Source organism: Culex quinquefasciatus, chromosome 2 (genome assembly GCF_015732765.1).
Source record: "Culex quinquefasciatus strain JHB chromosome 2, VPISU_Cqui_1.0_pri_paternal, whole genome shotgun sequence".
NCBI classification, from domain to species: Eukaryota; Metazoa; Arthropoda; class Insecta; order Diptera; family Culicidae; genus Culex; species Culex quinquefasciatus.
Window position 1 is genome coordinate 122,155,834 of NC_051862.1, and position 16,002 is coordinate 122,171,835.

Below are 16,002 nucleotides of genomic sequence, written 5' to 3' on the forward strand. Positions count from 1 at the left end.
TTATTTCTACATGAATTGAAATAATGCTAATATTTTACTTGGAGAAAATATTCTGTGATTTTTTTCTACATTCTGATTTTATCGATAAAATCTCTAAACTACTCAGTAGATTTTTGGTAATATTTTAACAAATCATTTACTTTTGGGATTAATTTTTCAAGGTACTGAAATATTTGAAATTGCATTTCCAATTCTCAAAAACAAATTTAATACTATTTTTTTTTTTGAAATTCAAAAAAATATATTTATGTCAAAAAACATGCCATCTTGAAACGGTTCTTTCAAAAGACTGGAGTTTAAAAAAGAACCGTCGTTCTTTTTTTTGTGAGCCACGGTTCGTTCGCTCTTTTCAGTGAACCGGCTCTTTGAGCGGCTCGCTCTTTTTTTGCCCACCCCAAGTCCCGGGTATTAGGTGATGACAGCCCTCGCGCTGTTTCCAATGACCCATTTCAGATTGGCAGAGATCCTAGCGGCCCAATTTCGAGGCCATTGGGCATTGTCTGGCCCCGCCTAAACATAGTACAAGAACCAGACGGGTCCTCGACCTATCTTTAAACTTCCAATCGCATCAGGCAAAACAGGGATCAGCGCGCATTTAATAGTTGTTGAAAAGTAGGTAAAATGTGAAATTTTTTAGTTTGGATAGATCTCACCAAGTTTCTGGTAGTCCTAAGCACCCGGGAGTTGTCCCATATTTTGGTCGTATGCATCCGGAATTCCAGCTGTGCTCACGAGCCTCTATCATTAGCAGCTTGATCCTATTCCTGCCAACACGACTCACATCCTGGCGTACAAATATGCTGGCAATTCTTGGTTAGCTGCTGCTTCAGCACGATATCCACGTTCCCCGACCAACCTCAACCGATCGCAGACCGCCCACCAAGCTTTGCTGATCTTCCAAGTATTTCTTCTCCATCTGCAACACCTTCTCCAGTAGCAGATGAAATTGCTTGAGCGCTGCTTGATGACACTTCCAAAAATATTCCTTGGCAAACTGCTTTTATTTCTTTCGCACTATTTGATTTTTCTAACAAGTTGAATACCACCCTTAGAACGAGCTAGCCCACATCACACTAATACAACTGCAAGAGCGAAGCCGCCGCGATGAACTGTCAAACCCTTGACCAAGCGTCGTTTGTTTGTTTTTATTATAGAGGTTTTACAGTTTGTGCATTCGCCTTTTCACTACTTTTCACGCGATTTACTATAAAAACAACCGACTAAATTCAAATTCCGCGGACCGCACACCACTAGCCTCTGCTCTCGATGGCAGGGCTGCCAACTCAATATGTTTGGTATTTTTTCGTCTCCTCAGAATTGTGCCAAAATTTCAAAATATCGATTTTTGGTCATATTTTATGTTTCTATAGAGTTATTTACGTGCGCATGTATTGCGTGTACGTACATGAAAAAGATTGAGGTAAAAATTTGTACCATCCAGCAAAACAAATGGTGTACTAGTGTGCGTGAGAGCGGGCTTAGATAACTCAGGATAACTCTATCGAGAAATTAAAAAGAGAGATGTGAGCCGGTAAAATGGAGTTAAGCTTTCCCAGCTGTCATGGAAAACTTCACATCAGCTTGACAGAAAATTTAACTCCATGTTGCACTTTTAATTTCTCGATTGGTGGATTATTATACATACTACTTTCTGGGAGAGAAAAGATCTCCAAAGCTCCAAAACTTCATCACTGTTATTTTTTATAATGAGCATGAGCATGAGCATGAGAGATCACCCATGGTTTCCCCTCCGTTGCTGAACAGAACCGTAATATCCTTTCAGCACTACTGATTATAGGCTTCGACGATCTAGTGGTGTTTCCCTTATCAACAGCATGTATGAATGCGCTGAAAAGATAAAACACCATGATTGCTAAAGCTAGATCAGTTGCGAATAGGTAACAGTCATTGGCCACCAACGGCGCCCGCCATGTCAGTTTGTAGACCTCGATTTTAAGGGACGGGAATGTTAGTTAGCGCAGGTTGCTACTAGGGCAGCTGATTTACTCTGTGCTTACACCCCACGAGCGCCAGGAACCTGAAAACTTGTTAGTAGGATAGGGTGTTTGGTCAGGATTCATCATAGAAGATGATGATGCGACCCAAAATCATAGTGTTTGTTGAAAGGTATGTTGTATTATTCTCAAGGCAAGCAATCGGAGGCTGCGGATGAGACATTTCCCGTTTATCTGTTGTTAAATTTTAAATGAAATGGTCTAGTCTTAGACAGCCGGCTGTGGAAAGATAGAACCAAAATCATTTGTAATTAAAACTGAAGGGTTAAACAGTGTAATTTTTAACTTGAGATGATTTCACGAGTTTTGAATGATTGATGTTTAGTGAGGTACTGATTAACTTTGCGAACGACGAGTTACGATGTATCGAGATGAAATGGTATGATAGGGTTTTGTTGTTGTTGCACATCGACAACGGACGCGAAAAATTTACCGACCCGACGAAAAGGCATCGCAAATCGAACTGACTGTCATCGGGACAGTCAAAGCCAGCCGCACCTTCACACGCACACACGCACGCGAAAAAAAACGAAAAACACACTGCGACGGACGCGAAAAATTTTGCGACCCAACGAAAAGGCATCGCAAATCGAACTGGCTAACTGTCATCGGGACAGTCAAAGCCAGCCGCACCTTCACACGCACACACGCACGCGAAAAAAACGAAAAACACACTGCGACGGACGCGAAAAATTTTGCGACCCAACCAGACTGGTGGCAAGCTTGTCAAAAAGTCTTCATCACTGTTATTTTTTATAATGATGAGTATGCCAGTTATTTCAATTTTTTAATTTACTAGCCAAACCACAGATAGGTATGAGTAAAATAAGTTTTAAATCAGAATTTGATGTTTTGAAATCATCCAATTTTCCAAATTAGTTTTGCATTGCGCTCGGGCACGACCATCTGCGATGATAGCACACACAAGTGTGGCAAATGTGTAAATTCATCGCATTTTTTTTTTCGCTCAACTCCACAGCTGCAACAAAAATTGCCGGCATTTGTGCGAGTATGAGTTTGTAAAAAAAAAATCGAACCATCCAACTGATATCAAAACCCAGCCTGACACTTTTATCAATACCCGATCAACGGGTCCGGTCGCGTTGACACATTTGATTAGTTTTTGTCAACACGTCGTTGAATGATGATGACGATGATCCCTTCGTCAAACGAAATTTATGCAAACTGTTGAGCTAACTTTTTTGTTTACTCGCACGAAGCGCAAAGGAGGGAGCAAAACAAACGATTGAGTCAACGTTCTGGGAAAAACTTTTCAACACTGACCTAGTTTTGTGTCGTTTTCCATGGAGAAGTGGCTGCTAGTTGAACTAGAATTTTACCCCAACAGCAGCAAGGTAACGGCTAACGATGAAGCCGTCAGCTAAATATAAATTTTATTTCGACCACGGCGTGTGTTGTTTATTTGTGCTAGTTGGGAAAGTGTTATGAATGGAAGAAGTGTTTTATTTTTAACCTTTTCCACGGCACTCTTTTGCCAGCCTGGATTAAGCGCTTGAAATCGTTAACGAGAGGAGGCCCTTGAAATCCCGTAACCTTGAAGCACGTGTGTCCTCTCGATAGTCCCACGCACAGGTTATTCCAGAGGACCTATTTTGGCACCAGGTGGCAAACGAGATGTCATCAATGTTTCATCCATTCGTCGACCAAACTCTCCTCTGCCGTGTCACCGGGCTAATTTATGATTCAATGAGAGCGGTACGTAATCCACCTTAATCGAATTAACAACCCCCCCCCCCCACAGCATCACATCATCAGAGGTGGAATCATCTGGTTGAATTTGCGAGCCACATAATTGCGGGATCGATGCGTTTATTTATCCTTTCGTGTTTAATTAGTGTCAGTCAAGCGAGGTGAAGTAAATTGATATACCCGTTCTTCTTCCCCCTCTGGGATCATACTTTTTCCGCAATGTTTATATTGATGTCGATGGCATCGATGGGAAATGTTTACCTAGCAAATGTTTTGCACAAATTGAAGTTGAAACAATAAACCACAAAACAGTACATCCCCAGCTGTGTTGGTTCGAACTCGCTTGTGAGCTTGGGTGTTGAATAAACATAACTGACATGGATTCAATTATAATTTAATATGCATCATTATAAACACCTAACACACACGACGAAAAATGAACAAGCTATCATGCCTATCTTTATTGTATATGAGAGGAACTATCGAGGAAGAGAATAATTCGAGGTAGAGAGGATTTCGAGGAAGAAAAGCATCGGGAGTCGACTTACTGAGGAAAGACTATAAAATCACTTGTAACATGAACTTTTTATGTTGACCTCCTACGCCCAACATCACTTCTACTTATCTGCTCAGAATCAAATTCTGAACAAATGTCTGTGCGTGTGTGGGGATGTTGATCAAAAATATGCACTTGATTTTCTCGGCTTTGGCAGAACGAATTTTGTTCAGATGTGGTCCACTCGGTTCAGTTTCAGGTCCTACAATTTTGTATTGAAAGTTGTTCAGTTTCATTTAGTAATTGAAAAGTTAAGAAAAAAAAGCTAAACGGCTACCAAAAAGAGTGATTTTCAACATAACCTCAAATGACCCGATCTGATCGCCACGAAACAGCCGTGTAGAGGGGTCTAGCTCATTTCCCCGAATGACATTTCCCCGAAAATCATTTCCCCCAATTGGCCACATTTCCGAATACCACTTCCCCTAATCAGCAACATCCCCGAATATCATTTCCCCTAATCGGCCATTTCCCCGAATGACATTTCCCCGAATACCATTTCCCCGAAGTGACACTTACGCCAATTGCCGTTTATTTAAATTTAAATTTTCCCGAATTTTCATATCCCCTAATCATCATTTTCGGGCATGCTGTTGATTAAATGTTGTAAATTGGGTAGTAAATAAAACCCTTTGTATTTTTTTATGAACAACGGTAAGAAACACGATTAAAACCATTTCTGATAACGTTTTTTTTTTTCATTTTTATGCAAATTTTTTTTTTAACAAGACAACATTTTTTCGATGGATCAACTATGGTCCCCTTGGAACGAGCTGTCAAGTAGGAGCTTTTCTGCCAAGAAGGGCATAAAGTGAATTTTTAAAAATTTAATTGAAAATCCATTTTAAATCCTTTGCGGTCGTTCAAAGGTTCATTGTACATAGAAAAATAAGCTTTATTGTTGTGAACAATACTATCACAAATTTAAGCTTAATTTTAGGACCCAATTACAGTCCAGACTCGATTATCCGAAGCCTCGATTATTCGAAGTTTCGAATATCTGAAGTTCGATTATTCGAAGGTTTGTATGGGACTTAGGATTATCGAGTCACGATCAAATTTTTTATTTCGTTTTTTTTCTTTTTCTTGCTTTAAACATCAAATTTGAGTTCTGCAACCCCATTTTAGTCAAATTTCAATAGTTGATTGCCTTTTAAATAATAAAATTCATTTTTTCAATATTTCAACACCGCCATATTGGCCGCCATCTTGGATTTAAATGTTTTAAATCACTTTGACGTAGTTTAGGGGTCATACTTGAGCTCGACAATAAAAAAATAGGCATCGAAAAATATTTGTTTTTTTTTTTCGTGATTCGATTATCCGAAGTTTTGATTATCCGAAGTGAAATTTGTCTGAGGCCTTCGGATAATCGAGTCTGGACTGTACTAGATTTTTTTGTTCAATTAACATTTGTATTCAACAGCATAATAAGATGTAGTTTTTTGAGAAATTTGCAAAGAAATTTGTCTTTTTTCGAATTTTGTTCAAGAACCCAAAAAATCGCACAAATAGGTACATAAAGCTGGTACAAATTTTATTTAAAGTTTGTGTTGATTATACTTTTCGCCAAATCCCAAACCAGCAATGTGAATAAAATGATCAGTGTGAACGGGGTTCTGTACTACGAAAATTGCACGGTATGTTTTTTGAATCATGAAAAATAACAAAATTTCTATTGCATTATTATTATCATGTCTATAAGAAAAACATATTTGTTTTGAGAATATATATAAAAAAAAAGTTTGTAACAATATTCATTGTATTTCAAATGAATAGTACCGTCTGTTCTGTATGAAACCAAAAAGAAAGTTGATCATTCAAGGCCAACACGAACCTTTCAAGAAATATTATATGTAGTTTGATGTGATAAAAATTGCCATCAATTTTTTTCTTATAAAATGCTATTTCCCCAAACGCGGTCAAGCGAAAATGCCCGGTGCCCAGGAGCACGCGCGCTCCGAGGGCATTTCCGCTTGACCGCGTTCGGGGAAATGGCATTCAGGGAAATGACTATTCAGGGATATGACTAATCGGGTAAGTGGCATTCGGGATTGTGGCCCATTCGGGTAAATGAAATTCGGGGAAATGACTATTAGGGAAAGTGTCTTTTCGGGGAAGTGGCATTCGAGGAAATGTCCCTTCGGTAATATGGGTTTCGGGGAAATTTCATAGATTCGTGTAGAGGGATGCTATTTTCTTCAAAGGCGGTGCCTGTATGTTAAAGACAAAAAACTGTAGGTAGTTTGTTTTTTTTTTGAACTTATTTTTAGCTTTTTTATTATTTTTTAATACCACTGACTCATTTCCGTTTTAAAAAACATCCAAAAAGTAAAACAAAATAGCACCTAAACTCCTTAGCTCGAGAAAAGGGGGGAATTTGTATGGAAATTCCCCCTTTTTCTCGAGCTTGCGAGTTTAGTAGTTAATGGACCTTGAATAAAGAGCAATTCCAGTCAAAATCAGGATTTTTTCTGGTACTTCTAGACATGTTATCTTTGGCAAAAGCAATTTTTTTTCCTGAAAAATTACATTTGAGAAGGGCGTAAATTATTTGAATGTATGTAAGGAAACACTCACAAAAACTTTAGTTTAAAAAGAAAATGTTCCAATTCACAAAAATGATACTAAAACACATTTTTTTACAGATATTCTCATATGTTTGAGTTACGAATTTTTCGACCTTTTTTTCAAATCTGTCGAACAGGTTGATAAAAAGTCCTGCATATTCTAATTATTTTTTATGCTTTATCCCGTTTTCTGTTTTAGTTTATTGAATTTATTTATGTATTCTACCTACACGGAGAAAAAAGAGTTCCTAAAATCGTGAACAAGCGTTCATGAAAATAGGAACCTCGAACAAAGTGTTCAAATCCCATGGTACGATTTTAAAAAACGTACCATGAAATTTGAACACTTTGTTCGTGGTTCCCATTTTCATGAACGCTTGTTCACGATTTTAGGAACTATTTTTTCTCCGTGTACACTGTTTAATTATAAAATAATAATCATTCTAAATAAATTTACAGAATTTATACCATTTTCCCTGCAAAACGTAAACGTTCCATTGCAGTTTTTCTGACAACACTTTCTATAGTATAGCCTCAAAGAGGATACGCGTTGGCCTCATTGCGAAGGTCAACAAACATACAGTTTCATGCAAACAGATGAACATTTTTTTTAGTAAATGCGGTATGCAAAAAACAACAAAATATTTGTTGAATCAACCATCAAACTGCAAAATTCTACAAAACATTTTGCTACATTAACATTCCAACGCCCAAGGCTCCAAAAAAGTTGGAACGGTAACTTCAACTCGCTGGTTCTCGGGCCTAACTCAACCAATCAAGATGATTCTTCTTTCCAGTGATTTGTTAGGATGTCTAGATGATTTTAGAACTTTGCAGAACTTAATTTGATCAAATCTGTAATTTTTGCGATCAAAAACATCGTTCCAACTTTTTTTTTCGCGTGTAAAAAAAAATTCGCCGAAAATTCCGCAGAGGTAGTCTTTTAAAAAAAGGTGGAACGATGTTTTTGATCGCAAAAATTACAGATTTGATCAAATTAAGTTCTGCAAAGTTCTAGAATCATCTAGACATCCTAACAAATCACTGGAAAGAAGAATCATCTTGATTGGTTGAGTTAAGCCCGAGAACCAGCGAGTTGAAGTTACCGTTCCACCTTTTTTGGGAGGCTTGGGCGTCCGTGTAAGTTGGACATGCGTTGGGCGTTCCAGTGTTAACAAAACCCAAAGTCCTCCAGAACTCAAGGTGTCAATGAGTGCCATTCCAGGAAAGAAATAACAATTACGTAAACCCGCACAATTGTTTTTCTTTCTCCCACCCTCCCATCTCAACGGGTAGGTTGTAATCTGATAACGACAGCAGTGGGGAAAATCTGCGTGGGAAAACCCGTTTTCCGAAAGTGATTTAACTTGATGGTTCTAATTAGGATGGTTTTTGTTCGCTTGCTAGAGCACATCTCCGCATGAAATTAATTATGCAACAAGTTCTCCTTGAGGCCCCCTTTCTCCTTTCGTGTTGCTCCCTTGAGGTGGATGGAAAAGTTGATCCGTTTTCCTTCCCCTCGAGGGCGTCGGATAACTCAACAACAACTAAACGGCAAATACTAAACCATGTTTTTGAGGAGTAAAGAGATGCTATATGAGCACGAGTTGGAAAACTAAAGAGATGGAAAAACGAACTCAAAACTAGAGTGAATTGAACTACTGACGTACAGTCAAACCACGATAGTTTGACTTCGATCCGAGGAAATTCACCTAAATTTAAGTGAAACAAAACTTAGCAAAAAATAACAAACTTATTAAATTACACTCATCTACAATAAATTTAATCAAAACATAACCTTGAAAGGTTTTAGATGCAACATTTAGAAAGCCATCCAGAAATGACGTAGCGTAATTTTAAAGTATTTTAGATCCCCCCCCTTCCTCACTTCTTGCAGCATTTTTCTTATACAAAATCCAATGATTTCATATGAATCGTCACAAAGCCTTTGTTCCCTTTTCCTCATCTAAAATACTACGTCGTTTGTGGATGACTCTTTCGAATTTCACTGAAAATTCCTTAAAAGATTTGTTTTTTTTTCGAAAACTTGAGTTTCAACGAGCTTGAATAATTGTTGAAGGTATAGGTATAGGTAAGTACAAAAAACTATTTTCATAAATTAAAAAGAATCCAACTTAAAAGCGTCAAACCATCAAGGTTCAACTGTGGCAGAGATTCCGAACCTGGTCTTCCGTACGCTTCCTCCTCGAGATCCTCGTCGTCCTTGGCCACGATCGGTCCCAGCGGATCGAAGCGCACCCGGTGCTCGACGGCGGCGTGGGCCGCACTCAGGAGCTCCGAGAAGAACCGGTGCCGCCGCAGGGCCAGCTCGTCCCGGCCGATTGGCGTGGTGGGTGGCTCCATGATGCCACCCTCCTCCCTTTCGTTTTTTTTGTTTTGTTTTCATGGTTCATGGTGCATTACGGGGTGGTTTTTCAAGTGGGGTGGTTGGAGTGTAATTGTGGGGAAACGGTGAGGAACAAGAAGAGAGAGAAAAAAAGTGCGGTTTGCAAATCTGTATTGAGTTCTGACAACTGTGTAACATACACACACAAAAAACGGACACACACGTTGTACACCACATCGTCGTTAATACCGTCAAGTGTAACATGCACGTGTCTCGAGCACGAGAAGAAATTCGATATCGTTCAGACATCTGATAGTCGAGAACACTAGTCGAAAAAAAATCTATGGTATTTGGAAATTTTACAACAATATCTCAGGAAAGTTTGTTCTATTTGTCGTTATATTTTGTAAAATAAAGTTCATGAAAATGGTGGAGACGCATGGTTACTGCCCTTTTTAAAAACTTAAAATGTAGTTATTTCCAAAAAAATAACAAAATTTATTTCTACAAAGTATGACGACATCGCAAGAACAAATTACATCAGTAACTTTCGTAAAATTCCCATTCGCAAACCACCCACAATTTTTCTGCCATCCAGTGTAATCGATCAGAATCGAACAGTGTTGATGATGGCGATGAGTGAGCGAGGTGAGTGAGTGATTTCCACAAAGCATCCGATGGAGGTGATGGAGGCATAAAGTGAAGAGGATGATAATGACAGCTCAACCAGAGAGCTCAACGAACTAAAAAACGAAAGAATGATACACTTTCTGATGCTCGTCCCTGCATCCTCCTCCCTGCTGGCTGCTTTTTAGTCGACGTCGATAGAGCATGTCCTAGTAGGAGATGGTTGAGCAATTTTGCGCTGTAGCAGAACACATAAAATAATAGTCTCCCTTGTGTGTGTGCTCGTAAAATGCATCGTTCAAAAGTTTCGAATTTCAATGATCGAGTTGTGCGTGACTCGAAGCAATCAGGGTTATATTGAAGAGATTTAATTAGTTTAGTTTGGAAGAGGAAACATTGTAAAAAAAAAACTCAATCAATGTTGAGAGTTGCGATAATCTTGATCGATTAGAAGATTAAAATTTCGTCAATAAATTGGCTCAAGCTCGTAAAATACTTTATTCATCAGGCTACCTAAGCCAACAGAGATGAACGAAACGAAACACTTTAGATTCCATGAATTATAAATCAGCTGGTGTCGTCTGTTGGGGACCATTGCAATAGCTTTCGTTCAAAAGGGCAATTCCGGCCCAATTCACACAGGTGTTTTATCAATTGAGCAATTTTCCACAAATACCGGGAATTGATTTTATTTGTATTTTTTTTCTATTTGGCAATCATGCATGGAATCATTTTAATATTTGAAAAAAAAAACTGTATTTTGGAAAGGAGTTACTGTTCCATTTGATGTCTTCGGCAAAGTTGAAGATTTTGATTAAAACTATTAAAAAAAATATTAAAAAAAATATTACACTTAAGAAACATTATTCTTTTTTTCCCAAAGTAGAGGAACAGCATCTAATTCCAGCGTGGCTCTTATGTTGGCAGGTCTGAATTTTGTCATTCAATTAAAGCTTATTTAAAGCGTTTTCAACTGAACTCGAGTAATAAACAGCTCAATAAGAAGTGAGCAAGCAAGTATCTATCAAAAGTTTTGCAAAATTAGTTGTTTGAATAGTGAAAATCATCAAATTGGATGGACCTGCCAAACATACGAGAATTTCCCCTATATATTTTTTTTGAAAATATCAAAAAAGTCATTTCACGTGCAAAAATTTTGCATCAACTGAAAACAATTTGGAATACATTTTTCACGTTTATAATCAGATCATATACGGGTCATTCCAGGTCAACTGAGTACACTTTTGGACTCGACCTTCACCGATTTGGACCAAACTTGGAGAGAACGTTCATCTATTGATAGTTAACAGAAATCCCAAGTTTGGTGCTGATTGGACAATCTCTCTATTTTTGGCACCGCCCTCTTTTTTGACGATTTTCTAAAAAACTTTTTTTTTCTTTTAATCATAACTTTGCAACTATTTGAGCAAAAGACTTTCTACAGGTTGCATTTTATAGAAATTTGTCCAAGGAATTTGATTAAAATAAAATTTTAACCCTTAAATGCCCACTATTATTATATATTAACGTATTAATATTAAATTTCAGTTTTGATCATTTCCTTATATTTTTATTTGTTTTATTTTAACACCATCGTGTTCCCCGGACAATTTTACATAATAATCAATGTAGACTTCAAACTAAAATGAACTATTGGCAAGATACAGCGATTTTACTGAAAAAAATTTGATTTTACGCCTGGCTCACAGCGGTTTCAAAAACAGCCAAAAAGCAAAAACTGGAAATTTGGTTTATTCGACCTTTTCAAAAAAAAAACTCCAGAAATGAACGTTCCCTCTAAGTTCGGTCCAAATCGGTGAAGGTCGAGTCCAAAAGTGTACTCAGTTGACATGGAATGACTTATACATATTAAGGTTAGTTTAACAACATTTTGATTTTTGTTAAATTTCCTATGAAAAAAAATCGTCAAAAAAATGATTCCAAAAAAATCCAAAAAAATAAATATAAATAAAAATGAAATGTATTCTCAAAAAAGTTTTCAAATGATTGTAGGCGAAAGTGTGGCAGGATGACTATATTGGGCAAGACAAAAATTGCCCGTTTGACCAAACGGCAACACGAGCGGTTGTTCCTCTTGTCTCACTTTCCCCTAGAAGATTTTTCCTCAAAAATTGATATAGCTGGCAACATAATTTTTCCTCCTAATTTCCCAACATTTTCAAAAAAAAAATAGTGATTTTCCAAAAATCGAAATCTTGCCAAATATTATTGTCGACGCAAATTTCGATAAAAAAGCGAATTTGCAATAGAAAATTAATTTGTGAAATGTTTGTAAAAGTTCGCCGTTCCCTTTGATTTTTAAAATAGTGCTCTATTTTTTAACTTTTTGCAAAAGATTGGAAAAGAGGAAAAGTGTAAAAATTTTAGTAAAATTTGCACAAAAATGCCTTAAGTCCTTTTCCATTGTTGTTTGAATTTTAGTGTTAAAAACAATTTTTTAGAGTGTAACCGTTTTATTCCAAGTTTCCCTTATCTACAACTTTGCAGAAGACACCAACCTGATCAGAAATTATTTTTTTTAAATGACCACATTTTCAGCACTATCTAAAAAACATCATTTTTTACAAAAAATAACTTTGGTACCAGGGTTTCACTACTAAACACTAGTGCAAAAGGTTTCCCACAAATCACATAAAAAAATCAAAAATTTTAAAACACTTATTTCGAGAACTCAATTTTTATTAAAATGCAAAGTAAAATAAGAAGCAGGGATTTGTTTCGTTTCATGAACCTTCTTCTATCTGAAAGGTCTTTATAATAACCTAAACATTGCTCTAGACACCAAATCGATCAGAAATCAATTCTTAAGAAGGAGTTTTTCACCAATGTGTAACAGGTCGTATCGAGGTGCTCCGATTTGGATGAAACTTTCAGCGTTTGTTTGTCTATGCATGAGATGAACTCATGCCAAATATGAGTCCTCTACGACAAAGGGAAGTGGGGTAAAACGGGCTTTGAAGTTTGAGGTCAAAAAAATACAAAAAATCTTAAAATTGCTCGCATTTCCGTAAAACTTCATCAATTCCAACTCTCTTAGATGCATTCGAAAGGTCTTTTGAAGCACTTCAAAATGTGCCATAGACATCCAGGATTGGTTTGACTTTTTCTCTTAGCTTTTGCAAATAACTGTCAAAAATAGATTTTTTCAAAACCTTAATATCTTTTTCCAACAGCCTCCAACACCCATACTCCTATAGGTCAAAAGATAGGCAATTTCATGGAATATAAGCCTATGGAAATAACTTTTTGGCCAATCGCAGTTTTTCTCATAGTTTTTCGATTTTTCTGCAACAAACATTTTACAACGTTAGTTTTTGCCCTGTAGGCCTCCATAACGGCACTTTTTGGTCTCAATTTTGTTATATTCGGAATCCTCGGACAATTTCACGTAAATTAGAAGTATTGGAGTTGTAAATTTGATTGGAAAAATTGCCATTTAGAATGAATTAAAATATTTTTTAACAATTTGTTGGATTAGGGGTAAAACAGGTTTTCGCCTACTTGATACAGCATTTGACGTATTGATCATAGGGTAAATAAAATCTATTTCTTTTTTCAAAAATGTTTTATTTAATTATTTTTTAAATCAAAGTTACAATTTCAATACTTTTAACTTACGTGAAATTGTCCGAGGATTCCGAATATGACAAAATTGAGACCAAAAAGTGCCGCTATGGAGGCCAACAGGATAAAAACTAGCGTTGTAAATTGTTTGTTGTAGAAAAATCGAAAAACTATGAGAAAAACTGCGATTGGCCAAAAAGTTAATACCATAGGCTTATAGTCCATGAAATTGCCTATCTTTTGACCTATAGGAGTATGGGTGTTGGAGGCTGTTGGAAAAAGATATTAAGGTTTTGAAAAAATCTATTTTTGACAGTTATTTGCAAAAGCTAAGAGAAAAAGTCAAACCAATCCTGGATGTCTATGGCACATTTTGAAGTGCTTCAAAAGACCTTTCGAATGCATCTAAGAGAGTTGGAATTGATGAAGTTTTACGGAAATGCGAGCAATTTTAAGATTTTTTGTATTTTTTTGACCTCAAACTTCAAAGCCCGTTTTACCCCACTTCCCTTTGTCGTAGAGGACTCATATTTGGCATGAGTTCATCTCATGCATAGACAAACAAACGCTGAAAGTTTCATCCAAATCGGAGCACCTCGATACGACCTCTAGAACAAACCGGGCAATTTTTACAAATACTGCCTCTTAAGGTACAGACTTTTGAATATTCACATGCCCACTGCCCATTTTGTATTGTTCGGCTAGAATGCAAAGATTGTATGAATACTTGTATAGAAAAACTTGCGATGCAATATAAAATTATTAAATTCTAGACATAACATTGGATAGACTTTTTTTTAATTCTGTTAATATTTTTTCTCAAATTGTCAAAATCATTTCTTTTCAGTTTATAACATTTTAATTGAAAAATTCCGAAAACGAAGGATACCATGGAGCATAACCATTTTTTATGGTTTCTCCATCTTCAAAAGACTCTTCCCGTCTCAAGCAAACTTTAGTGAATTAACCACGTCAAAACAGCCAGCGTGGGGCTTCACACGAAACCACAAATGGATGAGCTTTGAACGAATAAACGGCCTTAAAGAACTCTGCCGGAGAACGCAGCACCTCAAACCAAGATACACATTACTTTCTTAAAGCCGGGCTGAGTGCCGTCGACTGGCGTTGATCCAGAACGTCCGCCTCCAGTGAAGTGCAATTCATTCTGGGTTAATCCGGGCTTGAAATATTTTTCCTTCGTTATACCGTTTTTTGTGTTTTCCTCGAAAAAGTTTTCGATGTGATCAAATTTAATTTTCTTTTAAGGATTTTTCATAACGAAACCTTATTTTTTCGCTCATAAGAACTTCCCAAAAGCTCCGCTAGACTTGGAATAACTCACTAATCATCTTCGGTCGGCAGGTAAGCTTACCTCTCCCGGCGTGAGCGCCGGCAAACACTTTACCGTAAATATTTATGCTTCGTTGGATTAGGCGTAGAAACCTTCCTCTTTCTGCAGGCCAGGTTCGACCTTCGTTCCACAATGGATGCTGGCAGGCTGGCTGGCAGCAGACCGTGTACATTCTGCTAGTTTCACAATGAGGAAATTCAATACCCCGGGGGAATTTCCGCAGGGTCTTTTCCATCACTTTATAAACAGATTTTACACCTTTTGGCACGACAATGGGGTAAAAATAAAATCTTGTTATACAGTCTCGCAGGTGGAGCACCCTCCACTTTTCAAGGGGGAAAAAGGTAACAAAATGGTATGATTGAAGTTTTTCTCGCTCGACGGTGACAAAAAGGGTGACAAAGCCTTACTCAACCAATAGCAGCAGCAGGTAAGATGGAGCACAGATGCGGGACTCGTCAGAATGTGATTATAATAGAAACTAAAATATCTGGAGCAAACAAACTTTCTAGACTGGTTCAAAGTTTGAATCTTTCTCGAATTGCTCTTCAACGTAAATTTGTTTAAAAACTTGAATGTTGATGATTTTTTTTTTTTAAATTGGAATAGACTGTAAATTTTTGTAAAAAAGGCTTCGAAACAAGGATTTTGAAAAAAATCGCCTGAAGTGAGATTTTTTTTGATGATTTTGGTAACAACGCAATGTTTACAATATATGTTAGAAAATTGCTTGTTGGATTTCTATCTCTGCGTTGTTGTAGTTGAGGAAACAGATTGACTGTGTGGTAAATGAGGTATTAGACTATGACAAACAAACAAACTCGCATTTTTGGTGTTTGACTGTTTGCCAAACTCTCAAAATTCAAACAAAGCAAAATGAGTGCAGGTTGACGTTCCTGCAAACAAAAACAGGCAAACAAACAAAGCAGGCAAACTGACAAACTGTCAAAAAGTGCGAGCTTGTTTGTTTGTCATAGTCTAATATCTCCTTAATGAAATACCGAAATAGGAAACACGTAAACTGTCAAAAAAGTGTTTTTTAAAAGTTTGCAAACAATGATTTCCTGTAGTAGAATTCCACCTTAAGACTAAATCTTGTCACTGTGTAATTTATATTTTGAAACTTTTAAAATTTTGAGCAAAAGCTAAAAGACTGAACTTGAGCAAAAAAAAGACCAAGGCCTTAATTTTTTTTCAGCTTATCAATTTAAAGCCTCATAGTCTTAGTATTGACAGTGATT

The 16,002-nt window shown here is 37.0% G+C and overlaps 1 protein-coding gene across 3 annotated transcripts in view; it reads right to left on the minus strand.

The window, feature by feature from the left end:
• The window catches only part of LOC6034152 (adenylyl cyclase-associated protein 1), a 66,505-nt gene that overhangs the window by 19,815 nt on the left and 30,688 nt on the right, over positions 1-16,002 (minus strand). For all 3 annotated transcript variants that reach the window (XM_038258347.1, XM_038258348.1, XM_038258349.1), the window contains exon 4: positions 9,035-9,231. In XM_038258347.1, coding sequence (XP_038114275.1) covers positions 9,035-9,231 — 197 coding nt within the window. The remainder of the gene's footprint in view (positions 1-9,034; positions 9,232-16,002) is intronic.